Source organism: Hemiscyllium ocellatum, chromosome 31 (genome assembly GCF_020745735.1).
Source record: "Hemiscyllium ocellatum isolate sHemOce1 chromosome 31, sHemOce1.pat.X.cur, whole genome shotgun sequence".
NCBI classification, from domain to species: domain Eukaryota; kingdom Metazoa; phylum Chordata; class Chondrichthyes; order Orectolobiformes; family Hemiscylliidae; genus Hemiscyllium; species Hemiscyllium ocellatum.
In genome coordinates, this window is record NC_083431.1 from 2305024 (window position 1) to 2324195 (window position 19172).

At 44.6% G+C, this 19172-nt stretch overlaps 1 protein-coding gene across 2 annotated transcripts in view; it reads right to left on the minus strand.

Moving 5' to 3' along the window:
* smg6 (SMG6 nonsense mediated mRNA decay factor) overlaps positions 1-19172 on the minus strand; it is a 412281-nt gene that overhangs the window by 198583 nt on the left and 194526 nt on the right. For both annotated transcript variants that reach the window (XM_060848421.1, XM_060848422.1), the window contains one exon: positions 7802-8003. In XM_060848421.1, coding sequence (XP_060704404.1) covers positions 7802-8003 — 202 coding nt within the window. The remainder of the gene's footprint in view (positions 1-7801; positions 8004-19172) is intronic.

Consider the following 19172-nt stretch of genomic DNA (forward strand, 5'->3'; position numbering starts at 1 on the left):
AAAAAGGACTTGGGATTGGGACAGTAGACTGCTACTTATATCACACAACAGGTTCAGGGTGTGAACAGCAAGTTTCGGACAAACATTAAGTGGTTCTCGGGAAGGGCAGGTGAGATAGATGCTGAATTTTATAACTGAAGGGAGAATGTGCATGGGAATGAAACATTTGTATTTCAGGCACTAAGTTCAGAAACAAGCCATCTCCAAGACACTGAAGTTCAGTCAGATGCTAACATAGTTTTTTCCCACTCTGCCCCAATATCTTATAGGGTCTACACCACAGAAGGCGGCTTTACAGCCCACCAAGCCCATACTGGTCAAAAACCACCACCTAACTATTCTAATCCCATTTTCCAGCACTTAGCCCATTGCCGTTTATGCTGCGGTATTGCAAGGGCACATGTAAATACTTCTTCAATGTTGTGAGGTTTCTGCTTCTATCACCCTAACATGAAGTGAGTTTCACATTCCCACCGTGCTCGAGGTGAGAGAAAAGTTTCCCCACATCTCCTCTCAACTTCTGGTGTTTCCCTGAAATCTATGCCCCATGATCAGTCCACCAAGTCTGTCTACCCTGTTTAAGTCCCCTCGTAATTTGATACATCTCAATAATGTGCCCCCCTCAATCTCCTGTGTTCCACATCTGTCCAATCTCTCTTTGTAACAACAATTCTCCAGCCCAGGCAACATCCCTGGGAAAACTTCTCTGCACCTTTGCCAGTGCAATCACATTCTTCCTATAATGTGGATTGCAGAACTACATATAAAACTCTCAATTACACAGATATATACCAACCTTTTCTAAGCTACAGTCAGTTCTGTAGAATATCACCAGACCTGAAACGTTAACACTGCTTCCTCTCCACAGATGCTGCCAGACCTGCTGAAGTTTTCCAGCAATATCTGTTTGTTGTTTATTTCTAGCATCTGCAGTTCTTAGTAATTTTCATTTCATGCAGTCCACCTAAAATAATACCAAATAACACTGGTTCACCTGACAACATCGTCTATGCACAGCCGGTGTGCCTCAAAAAATCTGTACCCAAAGAAACATAAGTGCATATATATAGACATGCTCCTGAAGCATACACTGTATGGCAGGACAAAACACATACTGGCAACATACCATCCCTAGCTGCCCAGACTTGTGCGACTGATCATGTAATTTATTTTCTCAAGCAGAACACGAATTTTAACAGCAGCTTGTACCTACATACAGGTCTAGCCACATCTGTAAGTAGAGAAGCAGCTACTATTCTGTGTCCGATATGACACTACAGTTCTGAAGCAGTCATATCAGACTCGAAATGTTAACTCTGTTTCTTGTCAGACCTTCTGAGTTCACCAGCATATTCTGCTTTTGTTTCCGGTTTCCAACATCCACAGTAATTTGTTTTTACTAACTTGCATCTCTAAAACAAATATATGTTCCAAGTTGCTTTATACGAACATTACATTATCAAAGAAAATATGACACTAAGCCATATAAAGAGATATTGGGTCAGTGACCAAAAATGTGATCATAAAAAGATGCAAGTTTTTAAGAAGCTGCTTGAAAGTGAGAGATTCTGGGCATTGTGGTCACATGTACTGCATGGGAGTGGGGGTAAGGACACCTACCAGACAGGGAAGAGAAACACAAGTGCAGGGGTGGAGTTTTTGGAGGGGGGGGGGGGGGGAAGCAAGGTATTCCTGCCATCAGTGAATGTGCAATAGGAGTGCAACTGCATACAGGAGAGTGGAGGAGAATATCAGTTGCACATGGAGATGGGACCGATTGCCAAGGGGAGATAGTGAGTTCTATCGCACAAGGACCTGAAATATGTCACTCATGTGGGGTGCACTTAGCCATACTCTCTGAGGAGGAGGAGGAGGAGGACTCTGCATTAGTGTGTCAGCAAGTTTCAAAATACTTCACATGCACGGAGTTGACTTTAAATGTTACATTAATAAATACAAACAGCAATGAGATCAAGCTCCAGTTAATGATTTTGTTGGATGAAGGAGGAATAACGTTTATGCCACAAGAAGAACGCCTACTCCTGTTAAAATTGCTACAGGGAGCTTTCACTTCCACCTGAGTTCACTATAGCAAACAGACATCTCCTTAACATCTCATCAGACATTAATCTGAGATGTCCTGGATGATCATATGCTCAAGACTTGAAGTGAGGCTAAAACCCACAACTGTTTAACTCAGTTGTGTAGGTTGTCACTAACTGACCAGTTGATACTTGCTGCCAATAGACTCAGGTTAAGTATATTTACTTAATGTTTTAAGCAGCCTGCTTATATTTATTACCACATTTCAACTGCTGTATGTACATTACTCAACTTTTAATGACTAGATTTCTGCTTTACAGATCTTGAAATTGTTGAGATTTATTGATCTGTACGCATTGCTACAAGTCTCTCTAGCTCTGAACTAGAAATAAACTCAGTCACAAAAGCAGTGAGGTTATATAGTTCTGATACCATTGCAGTCAAGGCTTCATAGTGTAGCAACGTCACAAATACTCAATCAGACTGAATGGTAAATAATGACTTTTCATGATTAGCTTGACTGGCAACATTCAGTTCACAATGGTGCAATGCATCATTTGTTCAACCCACATTGTTCCTGTTGGCCCAATCATACTACACAGGTTTAAAACATATAGATGCTTTAAGCAGGTGCCACGAGGGAGGAAAGGAGAGGCACTGCTCCTAGTGCAATTCCTTCACCTCATGATAAACAAAGCAAAGCACCATACAGTGTAAATGAGCCACTCTCTCTACAGGGAAATCTAATCTTCCAGTCACTCCACTTGCTTATAAACACACCAACATTTTGAGCTTGACAGTGAAAGAATGTGATTAAAAATTAATGGTTCTGGAAGTTCCTGTCTCTGTGTGTAGGAGGAAGTTCAACAAATCTCAGATCTTGAATGAAGCCTTTACAACTCCCTCCTCTTCTAAAGGGCTGATTCTGACTGAGGTACTGCCCCAAAAGACTCTGGTTTGACAGTGTCAACAAGACAGAAGGTGTCAGCAGAACGTTCAGTATTGAGATGGAAGCCATGTTCTAGTCTGAGCATGCTCTCTCTCTCTCTCTCTTATTTAAGAGCTGCTTAGCTGAACACTTGAAATGCTGTAGCATTCAAGGCTACAGGCCACGCGTTGGAAAACAGGATTAGAATAGAGGAATGCTTGGTTACTGGGGTGGACATGATGGGGTTGAACGATCTTTTTCAGTGATTTAGAGGCTCTATTACTGTCTTCAACAATTGACAGCATGAGATTGCAATAGAGACTGGTCACCTGGATGATTTAATACTGAGGTTAGTTGCAGTGCCCCTATTGCACCCCAACCCCCCTCCCCCCAACTCCCCAGCCATGATCAATTTTGTTAAATGAAATCAAACCTCAGAACATTCAAGGTCACTGCTTCATTTCTACATCAAGTTTAGTTTGTGGCATTCTATCTCAATAAGACTGTTGTCATTTTCTTTTTCCACTGATATTATATAGAAGGCTGCTTTAGAAAAGCCACATCAAGGGAATGGTTGTCCTGTAACCCCATGCCACCATCCTCGATAGAATTGTGATTTATTGTTGTGAATTCCTCATCTGGATGGTATGACAAACAGTTATAATTAAGTTTACAACTCAATAGCTACCCTTCCCCAAACAGGAGATCATTCCACACCAGACTTGTATTAGTCTTGTTCTCATCATATCCATGACAGAAGAACGGCGTTCTCAGGGCTGACACACAGTTTTTTTGTTCTGAAGGTTTGTTCTTGCTCCAAGCAGACTCTGGAATATTTACTGCAAGATGATGATTATTGTGAGTAAGAGGTCAGCACATTTCTTTTCTCTCTTCAATTTTCCCCTTTTCTTTTGAAGGCACAGACTGCTTAGAGGCATAGAGTCATAGAGATGTACAGGATGGAAACAGACCCTTTGGTCCAACCCGTCCATACCGACCAGATATCCCAACTCAATCTAGTCCCACCTGCCAGCACCCGGCCCAAATCCCTCCAAACCCTTCCTATTCATATACCCATCCAAAAGCCTCTTAAATATTGCAATTGTATCTCTGAGTCTGGGCTGTTTAAGAGTTCTTTTGCACTGTTTTGAAGTAGCCAGGAATTGTTGGCACATTATTCCATCACGGTTCAAGGCAGGTGGTGTCGTCGCACAACACACATACATATGTGCGGGAATAGCAAGCAAGATGACTGGCTGATTTATCTGGCGAATCAGAATGGTCCACCATGCCTCAGCTTAAGAGTTTCACAGCTGATTGAAAACTAAAACCAGAACCTGTAATGTTCTCATACTTACTACCTACACAAGCTCTGCCATCCATTAGTCTACTAAGTTAGTAGAATTTAAATGGTCAGAGGCTATCAAGACACAAAACCTTTGCAGCTGAAACAACAGGGCACAAGTTACCTGTGAGACTAATCACATTGTGTGGACTGCCAGAGACAGGAGGATCGCATAATGTGAGTTACCAGAAACAGAGGGTGAGGTGGTGGATTGTGAATCCAGAGACTCAGGTAATGTTTTGGGGACCTGGGCTTGAATCCTGCCATGGAAGAATAAAAAGCTGGAATCAAGAGTCTAATCCATTGCTAATTGACAGAAGAACCCATCTGGTTCAGCAATGTCCTTTAGAGAAAGAAACTGCCCTTACCCAGTCTGTGTGACCCCAGACACACAGCAATGTGGTTGGCTTTTAACTGTCCTCAGGACCATTTGGAATGAGCAATAAATGCTGGCCTAAGAAAAAAGACTGGCACCAAAGCGCAAGCCACCTCAAAGGAACAGAGTCTGCCAAATTAAAGTCTCTGCAAAGAGGCATGCATTCTTGACACTGACTGTGATGTGAGAATAGAATAGCAATTTAGTGTCATGTGTATTTTACAAAAATAATTTACTGGTTTGTTTTATAAATCACCATACCACGGTGCCTATGTTAATCACAGAAGTCATAAATAAGAAAAAAATGCAAATGCTCATGGCAGCTCAAATAACAACTCCTGGGTTCAGGGTATACTGAAAATCCAGGCTGGAACTGCCACGCAGTCACACTGAGACGAGACTTCCAGGCCAGGGCGGGGTCTCCGGGCCGGGGCGGGGTCCCCGGGGCGGGGTCCCCGGGCCGGGGCGGGGCGGGGTCCCCGGGCCGGGGCGGGGTCTCCGGGCCGGGCAGCTGTAATACATGGAAGCTGAAGGAGACCTCTATAACTGGATTAGAGGTTCATGTTGGGCCACTGGAACACCTGGAAGGAGCCTCTGAAGCAAGGGTGAGACCTCCACGCTGGGCTGCTGGAATAGACGGAAGTCGCCAAAATAGAACTCCGCTCCAGGCCGGAGACCTTCCCTCAGTTGGGACAAGACCTCTGCTCCGGGCCGAGACCATTCCTCATGGACAACACTGCCACATTGGGAGTCCACCCCTGCCAGACCTACACCATCACTGCAGGCCGTTGGAAGCCACCTCAGCACTGGGCTGGGAGAAGACGCTTTCTGCCTAAGTTGTTAAAGGAAGTTAAAGTAAAAAAGTAATTGGAAGCATTTTAAAAAGGATAGGCAGGAGAGTAAAGCAGATGAGCTCCAGGTTCCTTGGCTGAGGAACCTGCACATTGTGCTGCTACTCAGCCACAATCTTGGAAAAAAAAATGACAATCTAACCTACAGGCTTCAAATGGTGATGCTACGCTTGTCCACTGAACTGATCTTCTTCACAACACTGGTACTATTAGCTGACATGCTGCCATTATGTCTACAATTACAATGCCAGGTATTAACTCAGCTGATAAATGCATTTCAGTTCCACACCAACTTACTGAAGCAACCAATTTGCATAAGACCCAAAGAAATTCCTTCTTCTCATGAGGAAGTTCAGTGAAAGAAACTCGGAGGGAAGTTTTTTTTAACCACTGTACCAGATGAACCACAAAGATGAACAATAAGAATGCCACCTTATAAAATAAATCCTTATTACCGATTTAATATGCCTCGACATATTTTAGAACATTTCTATTCATAGGATCACAGAACTGTGCCAGCTTTCTGATTAAGCTATCCAATTACTCCCACTCCCCTGCAAATATTTCACCCAAATATTTTGTTTTTCACCCAACTCCCTTTTGAAAGTTACAGATGAGATTACTTTCACCAACCTTTCAGGCAGCCCATACCGTCACAATTCACTGCAGAGACTTTTGTTTTGGTTTCTATCTTATTGTCTCTGGTTGTTCTGCCAATTACTGTAAACGGGTCCTCTGGTTATTGACCCCACTGCCAACTGGAAATCGTTTCTCCTCTTTTGAATTAATTGTCCTCTTAGTTTCTCTTTCCAAGGAAAATAACCCCTATTTCTCCAAGCCTCTCCACATAAATGACTTCTTCACCTCTGGTACTATTCTAGTAAATCATCTTGGTGCACTCTCTATGGCTTGATATCCTACTCAAAGTATGGTGTCCAGAATTAGACAGTACTGTAGATTAGATTACTTACAGTGTGGAAACAGGCCCTTCGGCCCAACAAGTTCACACCGACCCGCCGAAGCGCAACCCACCCATACCCCTACGTATACCCCTTACCTAACACTATGGGCAATTTAGCATGGCCAATTCACCTGACCCGCACATTTTTGGACTGTGGGAGGAAACCGGAGCACCCGGAGGAAACCCACGCAGACACGGGGAAAACGTGCAAACTCCACACAGTCAGTCGCCTGAGGTGGGAATTGAACCCAGGTCCCTGGCGCTGTGAGGCAGCAGTGCTAACCACTGTGCCACCGTGCTGCCCTCAAGATCGGGTCAAACTATGTCTTAAAGAGGTTTAGCAGGATTTACTTGTTTTAGTACTTCATGATACTTTTTAAACAGCATTCTGAATTTGTCCTATTACCTTGTTAGATTTGTGCACGCGATTTCCGGTATCTGTTCCTTTGTCTGCTTTAAAATTACACTATTCAAATTATGTTGTCTCCTCTTCATTCTTTTGACTAAAATGTATTATTGAATTCCATGATCATTAACATGGCATGTACCTCTCTCTCGACACAACCTGACTGTTCGGTTTGGAAGTTCCAGCCTAGTCTGTTCCTGTCAAAAGACTTACATTTATCACTTAGAATCTGTCGCTCTGTTTTATGAGGATGAGAAGATTGATCAGTGGTGCCACAAATCAATGCTTGACTGACTGGAACGTGGAGGAGTTGCCAATGATTACACTTGCGTGGCAGCAGCTTCAAGTGAGTAAACTAGACTGCAACCAGCTGAAGGATGAAACAAGATTTCACAGTCACTGTGCGTGACTATGGGGACTCCTTAGCCTTTTCACTTTGCAAGTTTACTTGAATAGTGCTTCAATACAACTGCAGAAATTGACTAATAAAATGCAGCTATTGACATTGATTAGGAAGTGGTTGACGGTAAGAGCATGGGATACAACTCACAGCCTCACTGGAAAAACATTATGGAACTGTGATACAGCCTGAGAGAGCTGGATGACTGCCCAGTGCAGAGTTCTGTGGCAGGGCCTGACATCCTCCATTTGGATTAGTGAGGAGGTGGCCAACCCAAGCTATTTAGACAAGGAGGGAACAAAGTGTATACAAAAGCATGCCACAGTGCACACGCTACAGGAAGAGGTGCTTTTCATGACACTGGTGCCACAAAGGCAGATGTCAGATGTTGAGGTCACGGTTTTCCCTTTACACCCTCACTAACTTAATCACATTCTGTTTAAAAAAAGCCTTCCCAGGAACAAGAGTTTATAGCATGCCCCCCGGCTGACCTTATCTGCGGCTGTCTCCACGTAGCATGGGTCCTGAGGGGCAGCCAGCAGAGGAACAAAGCCTGAGAGGATCTTGTCCTCCTCGAGAACCAGCAGGGTGAGGTCCTCATCCGGGTCCTTGTACAGCGGTACCTCTGACTGGTTGACAGCTGTGAAAATGTTGCAGAACTCTGCCAGCATGGCCCACACATCGATGGCAATTCTAAAGAGAGGAAATTCAACAGAAAAAAACAAGAGCCAAAGGTTAGGTCACCAGGGAGAAGAAAGCGATGCTCAGCAAAGTGTTTTAGGATGTAAAGACATTGTTAATAATAAAACATTCATTCGGAACTAGAAAAACAGATGATGTTTTTATTAAGTCAGTGCAAGAACAGTTCCGGATTTTGGTCTCAAACGATTACCCAATTAGGAAAAAAGAAACAGATGCAGGTGTTGTGACTTGGAGCTTCGACACTCCTGCTCCAATTAATATTCACACAGTATTTAATACTTAATACTTTTCAGCCACATCGTTTCCAGGAAATGGAGCATTTCCAGAAAAACACACTTTTCTCACAAGTAGCATCTGAGCTTCAATAACTGATGTTAGGATTGGATGAGTTCAAAACAGGAGACTGAAAATGTAAGGGTTCTGGAAATATTTACAAGTTCCCAGCAGTGACCGGCAAACAGTGACACACACCCCGGGGCACACATCAAACAGTGACACACTCCCCGGGGCACACATCAAACAGTGACACACTCCCCGGGACACACATCAAACAGTGACACACTCCCCAAGACTCACATCAAACTGACACACTCCCCAGGGCACACATCAAACAGTGACACACTCCCCAGGGCACACATCAAACAGTGACACACTCCCCGGGGCACACATCAAACAGTGACACACTCCCCAAGACTCACATCAAACTGACACACTCCCCGGGGCACACATCAAACAGTGACACACTCCCCGGGACACACATCAAACAGTGACACACTCCCCGGGGCACACATCAAACAGTGACACACTCCCCGGGGCACACATCAAACAGTGACACACTCCCCGGGGCTCACATCAAACTGACACACTCCCCAAGACTCACATCAAACAGTGACACACTCCCCGGGGCACACATCAAACAGTGACACACTCCCCAAGACTCACATCAAACTGACACACTCCCCAGGGCACACATCAAACAGTGACACACTCCCCAAGACTCACATCAAACAGTGACACACTCCCCGGGGCACACATCAAACAGTGACACACTCCCCGGGGCTCACATCAAACAGTGACACACTCCCCGGGACACACATCAAACAGTGACACACTCCCCGGGACACACATCAAACAGTGACACACTCCCCGGGGCACACTTCAAACAGTGACACACTCCCCGGGGCACACATCAAACAGTGACACACTCCCCGGGGCACACATCAAACAGTGACACACTCCCCGGGACACACATCAAACAGTGACACACTCCCCGGGACACACATCAAACAGTGACACACTCCCCGGGGCACACATCAAACAGTGACACACTCTCCAAGACTCACATCAAACAGTGACACACTCCCCGGGGCACACATCAAACAGTGACACACTCCCCGGGGCACACATCAAACAGTGACACACTCCCCAAGACTCACATCAAACAGTGACACACACCCCAGGGCTCACATCAAACAGTGACACACTCCCCAGGGCTCACTACAAACTCTGACACGCTCCCCGGTACTCTCTACAAACAGTGACACGCTCCCTGACACTCTCTACAAACAGTGACACACTCCCTGGACTCACTATAAGCAGTGACGCTCTCCCAGAGATTCACTACAAACACTGACAGGATCCTGGGGAACTTCTGAAAATCCACTTTGAAGATCACTGGGAAGTATATCTGAGGGCAGCAACGGTACACAATGTACTTCAGTCAATTGTTTTAATAGACAGCACCAAGTGACTCAGAGGCACCACTGAAGACCAAGCTGGATGTGTCCTCAAGTCCACAACTCAAAAATGCCGTCTGAAGCAGGTACTGACAAGAATAAGAAAAACAAAAAATCATTGATGGACTAAATTACTTATTTCGGTAAAATAGATTGCTGAAGTGTTTATTACCTCCCCCGTTACCATTCCTGATGAAGGGCTCATGCACGAAATGTCAACTCTTCTGCTCCTCGAGTTACTGTGCTTTTCCAGCACCAAATACTCCAGCATCTGCAGTCCACACTTTCTTCCAGTTAATATTACACAGACTGATCACAATTTGACTACTCTCATAGGGCAGAGCTTAGGGATTTACAAGTTGTGAATCTATCCAACCTTTCCACACCATTGGTGAGAATAGCACATACCTATTTAAACAACACTCTCATATTAAAGCCCAAAGTGCTGAATTTCCAGAGTAAAGCCAGGTAAAGCCATCACTGTATCATGTACTTCAGACCCCAGGTAATACATGAATCGCATGACCAGAAATTAGTCAAGTGATGAGCCTGCAGAGATGTGTCAGTGGTCTTTCCAATGTCTAGTGTTCAGAACGTAACATTCAAACTCAGAGGCACAAGTTCCACTCCCAACATTTCAAGTTATAATATGTGAAGGCACTTCTTGTATTAGTACCGAGGTCTTACTGTATTGGCAGAGCTACAAACTTGTGAATGAAGCCTGAATCTGAAGTCTCTTCTCTCTGGCAGACACAGAATCCCTTCAGAAAAGGCCATTCGCCCCAACGAGTCTGCACCAACACCCCCCCGAAGGATGTCCCATCCCCATATATCCCCATGATTAATCAACTAATCTACACTATCAGCAATTTAGCACGGCAAAAGTCATAACCTGCATACCTTTAGACAATGCAGGGGAAACTGGAGCATCCAGAGGAAACCCAGACAGACATGGGGAGAATGTGCAAACTTCACACAGACAGCCACCCAAGGATGGAATTGAACCCAAGTGTCTAGCACTGTGAGGCAGCAATCCTAACCAGTTGCCAGCCCATTATCACAACACCCAATTAGAAGGACACAAAAGCAGCTATTCTCAGCATTCTGATCTACACAGTTTGGATTCGAACAGTAAGAAAAGCCGAGCTCCAGATGATATAGCCAACAATATATAGCTTGCTGGTCTGTGAATTGGTGACCGGTTATCGATGACAAGATCGCTCTGCCTGCCAACAACTCTGTCATTGGCTCCAGAGTAGCTGAACAGCTTGGGGGTTGAAATATTCGGATCAGAAACCATCAAACGCAGAAGGGAAGAAGCTATTTCTGCTCTGCAGGAAAACATATCTCAACCCTGAAAGCAGCAGATTTATTTCCCCTCAACAGTTGCTATAAAGCTGTTGCTTTTAATTAAGTAAGTCAGGGACATTTACAAATGTGAACCAGTCACCCTGTGCCTCCTGCAAACAGGTGAAAGCATCTGGAAGGGCAAGTTTGAGAAACAGCATCGTTTGACCAGGAAACCCTGCAACAGGGACCAGTGAAGTGCCTCCAGAATTATACCCTGTGCCATAACACCCATGTTTTGTTTGTGTCAATGTGTGCATGCATGCATGTGTGTAGACAGGGAAGTTTATATGTGGGTTAGAATTTTAATGAGCATAGTTACATGTCAATAGTTGATAACTAATTGATTTCTAATTAGAATCTATCATTAATAGGAAAAACCTGGTCTATGCTTTCTGGCAACAGCAACATTTAGCAAACTTTTTAAATTTTTTTAACTGTTGTGATGAGTCCAGGAATAATGGGGCTTGATTTCCAGTGCACTGCCTCAATGAGCTGTAATACAATCAACATCACTAATAAAGATGATCTAGTCATTTTCTAGTCACCAGGGTGTGGGATCTTGCTATGTGCAAATCAGTTAGCTCCTATCTTACAATAGTGATTACGTTTCAAAATGATTGTAATGGCTGAGGATGTGATACCCTGAGGTTATGAAAGATGCTAGAGACTTGGAAAACTGTCTTTCATAATTAATTATGTTGAAGACTCAGGAATTAATTTGACGAAAAGCAGGAGCCCTCCTCGTGTCCTAGTCAATGGTGCACCCTCAATATCACCAAAAAGATATGAATTGGTATTCATCTCATGACTGACTCAGAATAACTGTGTTCAACATCAAATGCAGTAAATATGATTCAAAGCAATTCATTAGACTTAAAGCACTTCAGTTTGGGATAAAATGGGGCATCATTCCAAGAGATCCAATCTCCTCTGAGAATTATTGGGTAGCAAGATTAAGCAATCTCTCAGCAGCTTACTGGTTCAGCTTAGATATCATTACTTCAATTTAATGGAGACTGTACACATTAACAGTGGCCCTGAATCTGGGCTGCAGAATCTATGGTTTATGCAACCCTTGTGTAGACAGTATGCCCAATAGGAGGGAAGACTAGACTCTGCATTTTTTGAAGAATAGAGTCAGCTGAATTCCCACCATAGCCTCAGTAATAATAATTACTGCTATTCACCAGCATTTTGCATTGAGTGCAAAATCCTTTCAGACAGTGGGAAGGGTAAAATGTCTGATGAAAGATTTAATGTTGTCCTACAAAATTGGATTATCGTCAAGTCCCGGGGTATACTGCCTTAGTAATTTGAAGGCAGTCTCCCCTGGCAGGTGTGCTGGAACATGCCAGCAAACAGGGAGGGACATGGCCCTGTGGGTATAATAGCAGGCCTTTCATTCACAGGCCCAAAACCATTGCATGGCAATGAGTCGCTCATTCAATTCAGAGCCTCTCAAAAACAAACACCAAGCTACTGCAAGCCTCTGCTTGTATTAACGTTAATCTTTCCTACTTCCTGAGGCAACTTTCTCCACAACTATTCCCTTTCTCTTCCATTTTGCATCAGTTCTTCTCTCTTTTCTGAAGGTACTTGGGAGGACAGGGGTGTCAATTAAAACCCAGAACATTAAAACTCTGTTGCCCTCTCTCTGTAGCCTGAAGACCCTTCATCAGATAAGAAGACCAAGGCTGCAAACACAAGTCCAGGTGTGACCTCACCAAGGCCCTGCACAACTGCAATAAAAGATCCCTGCTCCCAGTCCTGATAACTTGTTTATCGCAAGTTGTGAGAATTACATGGAAAAACTTATTTTCATCAAAATGATCCACCATTGAAACAACATTGCAAAGTACATAAACTATCTGATGAAATGCACCAAATTCCTTTTTACACTGGATAGATAAAATCTGTCAAAGCAGAGTTGTGAAACAGTGGCACAATCTCATAGCGTATTGATATCAGGCAGTGTTATACCTCAACGATAATGATGTGTATTCAATTTCCCAGGATGACTTGCTCAATGAATTATTGACATCCATAGCATTTCTAGGGTTGGAGACTGGAGCAAGAGTTATGTTGTGGACAATTGCCAGGAACTTAAGGAAATAAAGGGAAGGAGGCAGACCTTTTCTACTCTCATTCATACAAAAACACAAACTAGGTGCAGAATTTGGCCATTCAGCCCTTCAAACCTGCACCACCATTCATTATGATCATGGTTGAGGATCCAACCCAATGGCCTGGTCTTGCTTTCCCATCCCACGCTCTGATCCTTTTAGCCCCAAATGCTACATTCGGAAATCATACAATGTCGTGACCTTGATTACTTTCTGTAGTAACAAATTCTAGACTCAGCGCTCCCTGGGGGAAGAAATTCCTCCTCACCTCAGTCACATATGCTTTACCTTATATCCTCAGATTATCACCCTGGTCTGGACATTTCAGATGCAAAGTTGAAAAAAATGTGGCGCTGGAAAAACACAGCAGGCCAGGCAGCATCCGAGGAGCAGGAGAATCGACGTTTCAGGCATAAGTCCTTCTTCAGGAATGAGGAGGGTGTGCCAAGCGGGCTGAGATAAAAGGTAGGGGGGAGGGAATTTGGGGGAGGGGCGTTGGGAATACGATAGGTGGAAGGAGGTTAAGGTGAGGGTGGTAGGCCGGAGAGGGGGTGGGGGTGGAGAGGTCGGGAAGAAGATTGCAGGTCAAAAGGGCGGTGCTGAATCCGGGGGCTTAGGACGGAGATAAGGTGGGGAGAGGGGAAATGAGGAAACTGGAGAAATCAGAGTTCATCCCTTGTGGTTGGAGGGTTCCTAGGCAGATGATGAGGCGCTCTTCCTCCAGGCGTTGTGTGGCCAGGGTCTGGCGATGGAGGAGGCCAAGGACCTGCATGTCATTGGTGGAGTGGGAGGGCGAGTTAAAGTGTCCAGCCACGGGGCGGTTGGGTTGGTTGGTCCGGATGTCCCAGAGGTGTTCCCTGGGACGTTGCACAAGTAGGCGGCCTGTCTCCCCAATATAGAGGAGGCCACATCGGGTGCAGCGGATACAGTAAATGATGTGTGTGGAGGTGCAGGTGAATTTGTGACGATATAGAAGGATCCATTGGGGCCTTGGACGGAGGTGAGGGGGGGAGGTGTGGGCGCAAGTTTTGCATTTCTTGCAGTTACAGGGGAAGATGCTGGGGATGGAGGTTGGGTTGGTGGGGGGTGTGGACCTGACGAGGGAGTCACGGAGGGAGTGGTCTCTCCTGAATGCTGATAGGGGTGGAGAGGGAAATGTATCCCTGATGATGGCGATCGCCACCAGGACAGAACTCCACTGGCCCTCACCTTCCACTCCACCAACCTCCGGAAATCGCCACCAGGACAGAACCCCACTGGATGATGCTCCCAATGTCTAGACCTGCTAGAATTTTAAAGGTTTCTGTGAGATTCGCCTGTCTCATTATTTTGACTCCAGTAAATATAATATAAACCTATTCAACCTCTCCTCCTACATCAGTCCCACCACCCTAGGTGGAGTCTGGTAACCCTTTGCTGCACTGTCTCTTTAGCAAGATTATTCTTCAGATCAGGCCAATGATATTGGCCCTGTAAGCATCTTATCTGAGATCATCCGACCGTGGAGGTATGGCTCAGCTATTACCTATTCTAAGTTCTAAGATTCTACTCCGTGGTTCGCCATCTTTGAGGTCTCACCAAGCAAGGCAATACGGGTAGAACTTAGGAATAGGGAGCCTCAGGGCAGCACAGTGGCTAAGTGGTTAGCACTGCTACCTCAACACCAGGAATCTGGGTTCGATACCACCCTCAGGCGGCTGTCTGTGTGAAGTTTGCGTGTTCTCCCCATGTCTGCATGGGTTTCCTCTGGGTGCTCCAGTTGGGTGGACTGGCCATGCTAAACTGCCCCATAGTGTCCAGGGATGTGCAGGCTAGGTGAATTAGTCATAGCAAATGCAGGATTATGGGGATAGGTTAGGGGTCTGGGTCTGAGTGAGATGCTCCTCGGAGGGTAGGTGCAGCCTTGATGAGCCGAATGGCCTCTTTACGCACCGTCAGGGTTCTAAGATGAATAGATGAACCAATTCAGACATCGGCACACTCATTCCAAAACATGGAAAGAAGTACATTTTCATAAATCAAAGTACACAAAACACCTGAACAACATTTTCCATAGATCATTAAAATTTACTTCAAAATACAGTAACTCATTATTTACACCATGTAACAGAAGGTCCTGCAACAATATTACAGCAATGGCTGATAAAGTTGCTTTTGGGTGTATCAGTTAAGGTATAACAGCACACACTGCATCCCAAACACTGAGCACTCAGGTCAGCACTACATTTCACCCGGGCACAAGGTCTTCAAAAACAGCGCTGAACTGTCAGTCTCAATGTGAACTCCAATCCAATCCGCTGACTACAATCTGGTTTGAGTCAGTAGCATGGGTAACAGTTTCAATATAAAAACATAAGTCATGATATGCTCTGAATAGACCAGTATAATGAATGCCAATCTCAACAAATGACACAGGGAAGTACAATATTACTGTAATCCAATCATGTAGAAGTTAGCCACTATTATAAATATAAAACAAAAGCCAGGATTATCAGGAAAGGAAAGGCACCATATGAACACTCAGCACCAGGATTCAAATGGGTCTCGTAGCTTGCAGCTTAGGAAACAAACTCGATCAATCAACACTAAAATAGAAATTGCTGGAAAAGCTCAGCAGGTCTGTCAGCATCTGTGGAGAGAAATCGGAGTTAATGTTTCAGGTCCAGTGACCCTTCACTCAACCTGAAACACTAACTCTGACTTCTCTCCACAGATACTCACAGACCTGCTGAGCTCTTCCAAGAATTTATTTTTGTCTCTGATTTACAGTATCCCTGTTCTTCTGGTTTTTATTTAGAACAATCAGCATGTGACAGCCCAATCCAGACCACCATCTTCGCTCAATAAATGCATTTTACATGAGAATGATATTTACAAAAGGGAAGGATGGCAGAACTTAGTAGAGAGGCTCATTAAGCAAGATGCTTTTAAAGAAAATTGTCCGTGGGATGAGAGTGGCATTGGCTGGGCCAGCACTAATTCTCCATCCCTAACTGCCCAAAGGTAGAGGTGGGGGAACTGCCTTCTTAAACTGTTGCATCCACGCCGCGAAAGGGACACCCACAGCATTGTTAGAACAGGAGTTTCAGGATTGTGACACTGAAGGAATAGTGATAGATTTTAAAGTCAGGATGGTATGTAACTGGGAGGAGAACCTGTAAATGGCGGGACTGCCATGTATCCACTGCCCTTATCATTCTAGACGGTAGAGGTCGAAGTTGAAAGGTGTTGACAGAGGAATCTTAGAATCGCTACAGGCCATTTGGCCCAAAATGTCTGCACCAACCCTCTGAAGAGTATCCCACCAGACCCTTTCCCCTGCTACTCTACATTTCCCCTGAGTAACACATCCAGCCTGCACATCCTGAACACATTGGGCAATTTAGCCAATCCACCTAATCTGTACATCCTTAGATTTGGGAGGATGGGAGCACCTGGAGAAAACTCAGGCAGATACAGGGAGAACATGCAAACTTGACACAGACAGTCACCCAAGGGTGGCATCAAACCCAGGTCTTTGGTGTTGTGAGGCAGCAGTGCTAAATTGAGCAAGCGTGCTGCCCTCTTGGTGAGTTTCTGCAGTGCACATTGTACATGATATACATTGCTGTTACTGCGCAGTGATGGCAGTGAATGTTGGAGGTGCTGAATGTGGTGGCAATCAAGAAGGCCACTTTGTCCTAAATGGGCCAAGCTTAGTCTGTTATTGGAGTCCCTTTGGGCAGCCAGGAAACGAGTTAAGTGCCACAGAATTCCCAGTATCTGATCCGCTCTTCTAGCCACAGTATATATGTGGCTGTTCCAGTTCAGATTCTGGTCAATGGAAACCAAGATGTTGATAGTGAGGGATTCAGCAATGGCAACACCACAAAGTCAAAATGTGATGATTAGATTTTCTCTTGTTGAAGATGATCATTGCCTGGCACTTACATAGCATGCATGTTACTTGCCATTTTTCAGCCAAACCTGATTGTGTTAAAGGTCCTACTGCATATGAACATGGACTACTTCAGTATCTGAAGAGTTTGAATGGTGCTAACACTGTCTGATCATCAAGCATCTCAATTTTTAACCTTATGAAAGAGGGAAGGTCAACAATGATGCAGGGCCTAAGCCTGGTGATGTCCTAGGAATATGATTGACCTCCAACAACCACCTTCCTCTGTTCTGGGTACACTCAACCCAGGAGAATGTTTGCCTACTGGTTCCCATCGAGTCCAGTTTCATTCGAGCTCCTGGATGCCACATTGTGTCAATGCTTCAGCAATGTCAAGGTCAAGAACTCTCATCTTACCTCTGGAATTCAGCATTGTTTTATTAATGTTTGGATCAAGCCTGTATCAAGGTCAGGAGCTAAATGGCCATGGTGGAATCTAAACCAAGCATCGGTGTTCAGGTCATTACGAAGTAAGTGCTGCTGAAAAGCACTGTCAACTGCCATGGTTATTTTCCAAACTTCGCTGGAATCTGGGGCAGTTCCAGCAGATTAGAAAACAGCAAATGTGATGCCACTGTTCAAAAAATAGGTAGGCAAAAGATGGGGAATTATAGGCTGGTTAGCTTAACTTCTGAAGTGGGAAAAATATCTGAATCTATTGTTAAGAGACAACAAGATATTTAGATAGAAATTGTCCCATTGGGTAGACACAGCATGGGTTCATGAAAGGCCACTCATGTTTAAGTAATTTACTGGAATTCCATGAAGACATTGTGAACATGGTGGACTACAGAGACCCAGGTGACTTCTGAGGACGGGTGACTTGATCTGAAATGTTAACTCTTCACAGATGCTGCCAGACCTGCTGAGCTTTTCCTGCAACTTCTGTTTTTGTTTATACATTTTGTGATGGTGTGGAATAGTAGGGCATTTCAGTGTACTTTTTCTGATTAAGTTGCAACACCAGTTATCGGATAATCACACTGTCTATCTACAAACCCAATACCTCAAACAGAGTGAGTTGAAGCAAATCCAGTTTTGCCCAGTTGAGTTCTACCCATTATTCCCAAACAATTGGGAAAGCTGACACACAGTTCACCCTCATCACGATATAACTAACCTAACTAGTGTGCAGGAGCAATCCAAGTGGATTTACTTCAGCAGCAATTGTTGTTAAATTGCTAATCCAAACCTAAGTTAGGTGTATAACTCTCACCTTGGAGTCAAGTTGCTAGTTCATACTCCACAGCAGAGACTTAAGCTCATTACCCAAATGGACACTCCAGGTGAGAGTGACAATCTTCAACATCAAAGTAATATTTGATTAAGTGAGGCTTCTAGTAAAAGGAGTCATAGGAATCATGGTGGAAAATCTCTCCACTGATCTAAATCAAAAACACAAATAAAGATAATTGAATGAAACAACCTCAATATCTCCGCCCATGACATGGCTTCTAGTGTTTCCACGGGGTGTGTCCTTGGCCTAACCACTGCTTCAGCTGCTTCAATGACACTCACTTCATCTTAAGGTGCAAAGTAGGTATGTTTGTTCATCACTGCACAGCTTGCATTCCTAATTTATAACCACACAGAATCCCAAAGTGAGTCAGTTACTCCCCAACTCTCCAACATCTGAGAAGCTCCAACATATCCGCACAGTGGCTCAGTGGTTAGCACTGCTGCCTCACAGCGCTAGAGAACCGGGTTCGATCCCAACCTCGGGCAACTGTGTGGAGTTTGCACATTCTCCCTGTATCTACGTGGGTTTCCTCCAGGTGCTCCGGTTTCCTCCCACAGTTCAAAGATGTGCAGGTTAGGGTGGATTGCCCATGCTAAATTGCCCATAGAGTTGGGGGCATTAGTTAGGGGGAATGGGTTTGGGTGGGTTACTCTTTGGAGGGTCAGTGTGGACAAGTGGGGCTGAAGGACCTGGTTCCACACTGTAGGGAATCTAAATAAAATCTGAAAAAAAAAACCAGGAGACCAGCATCATTGTGGACAAGGTAGTACATTT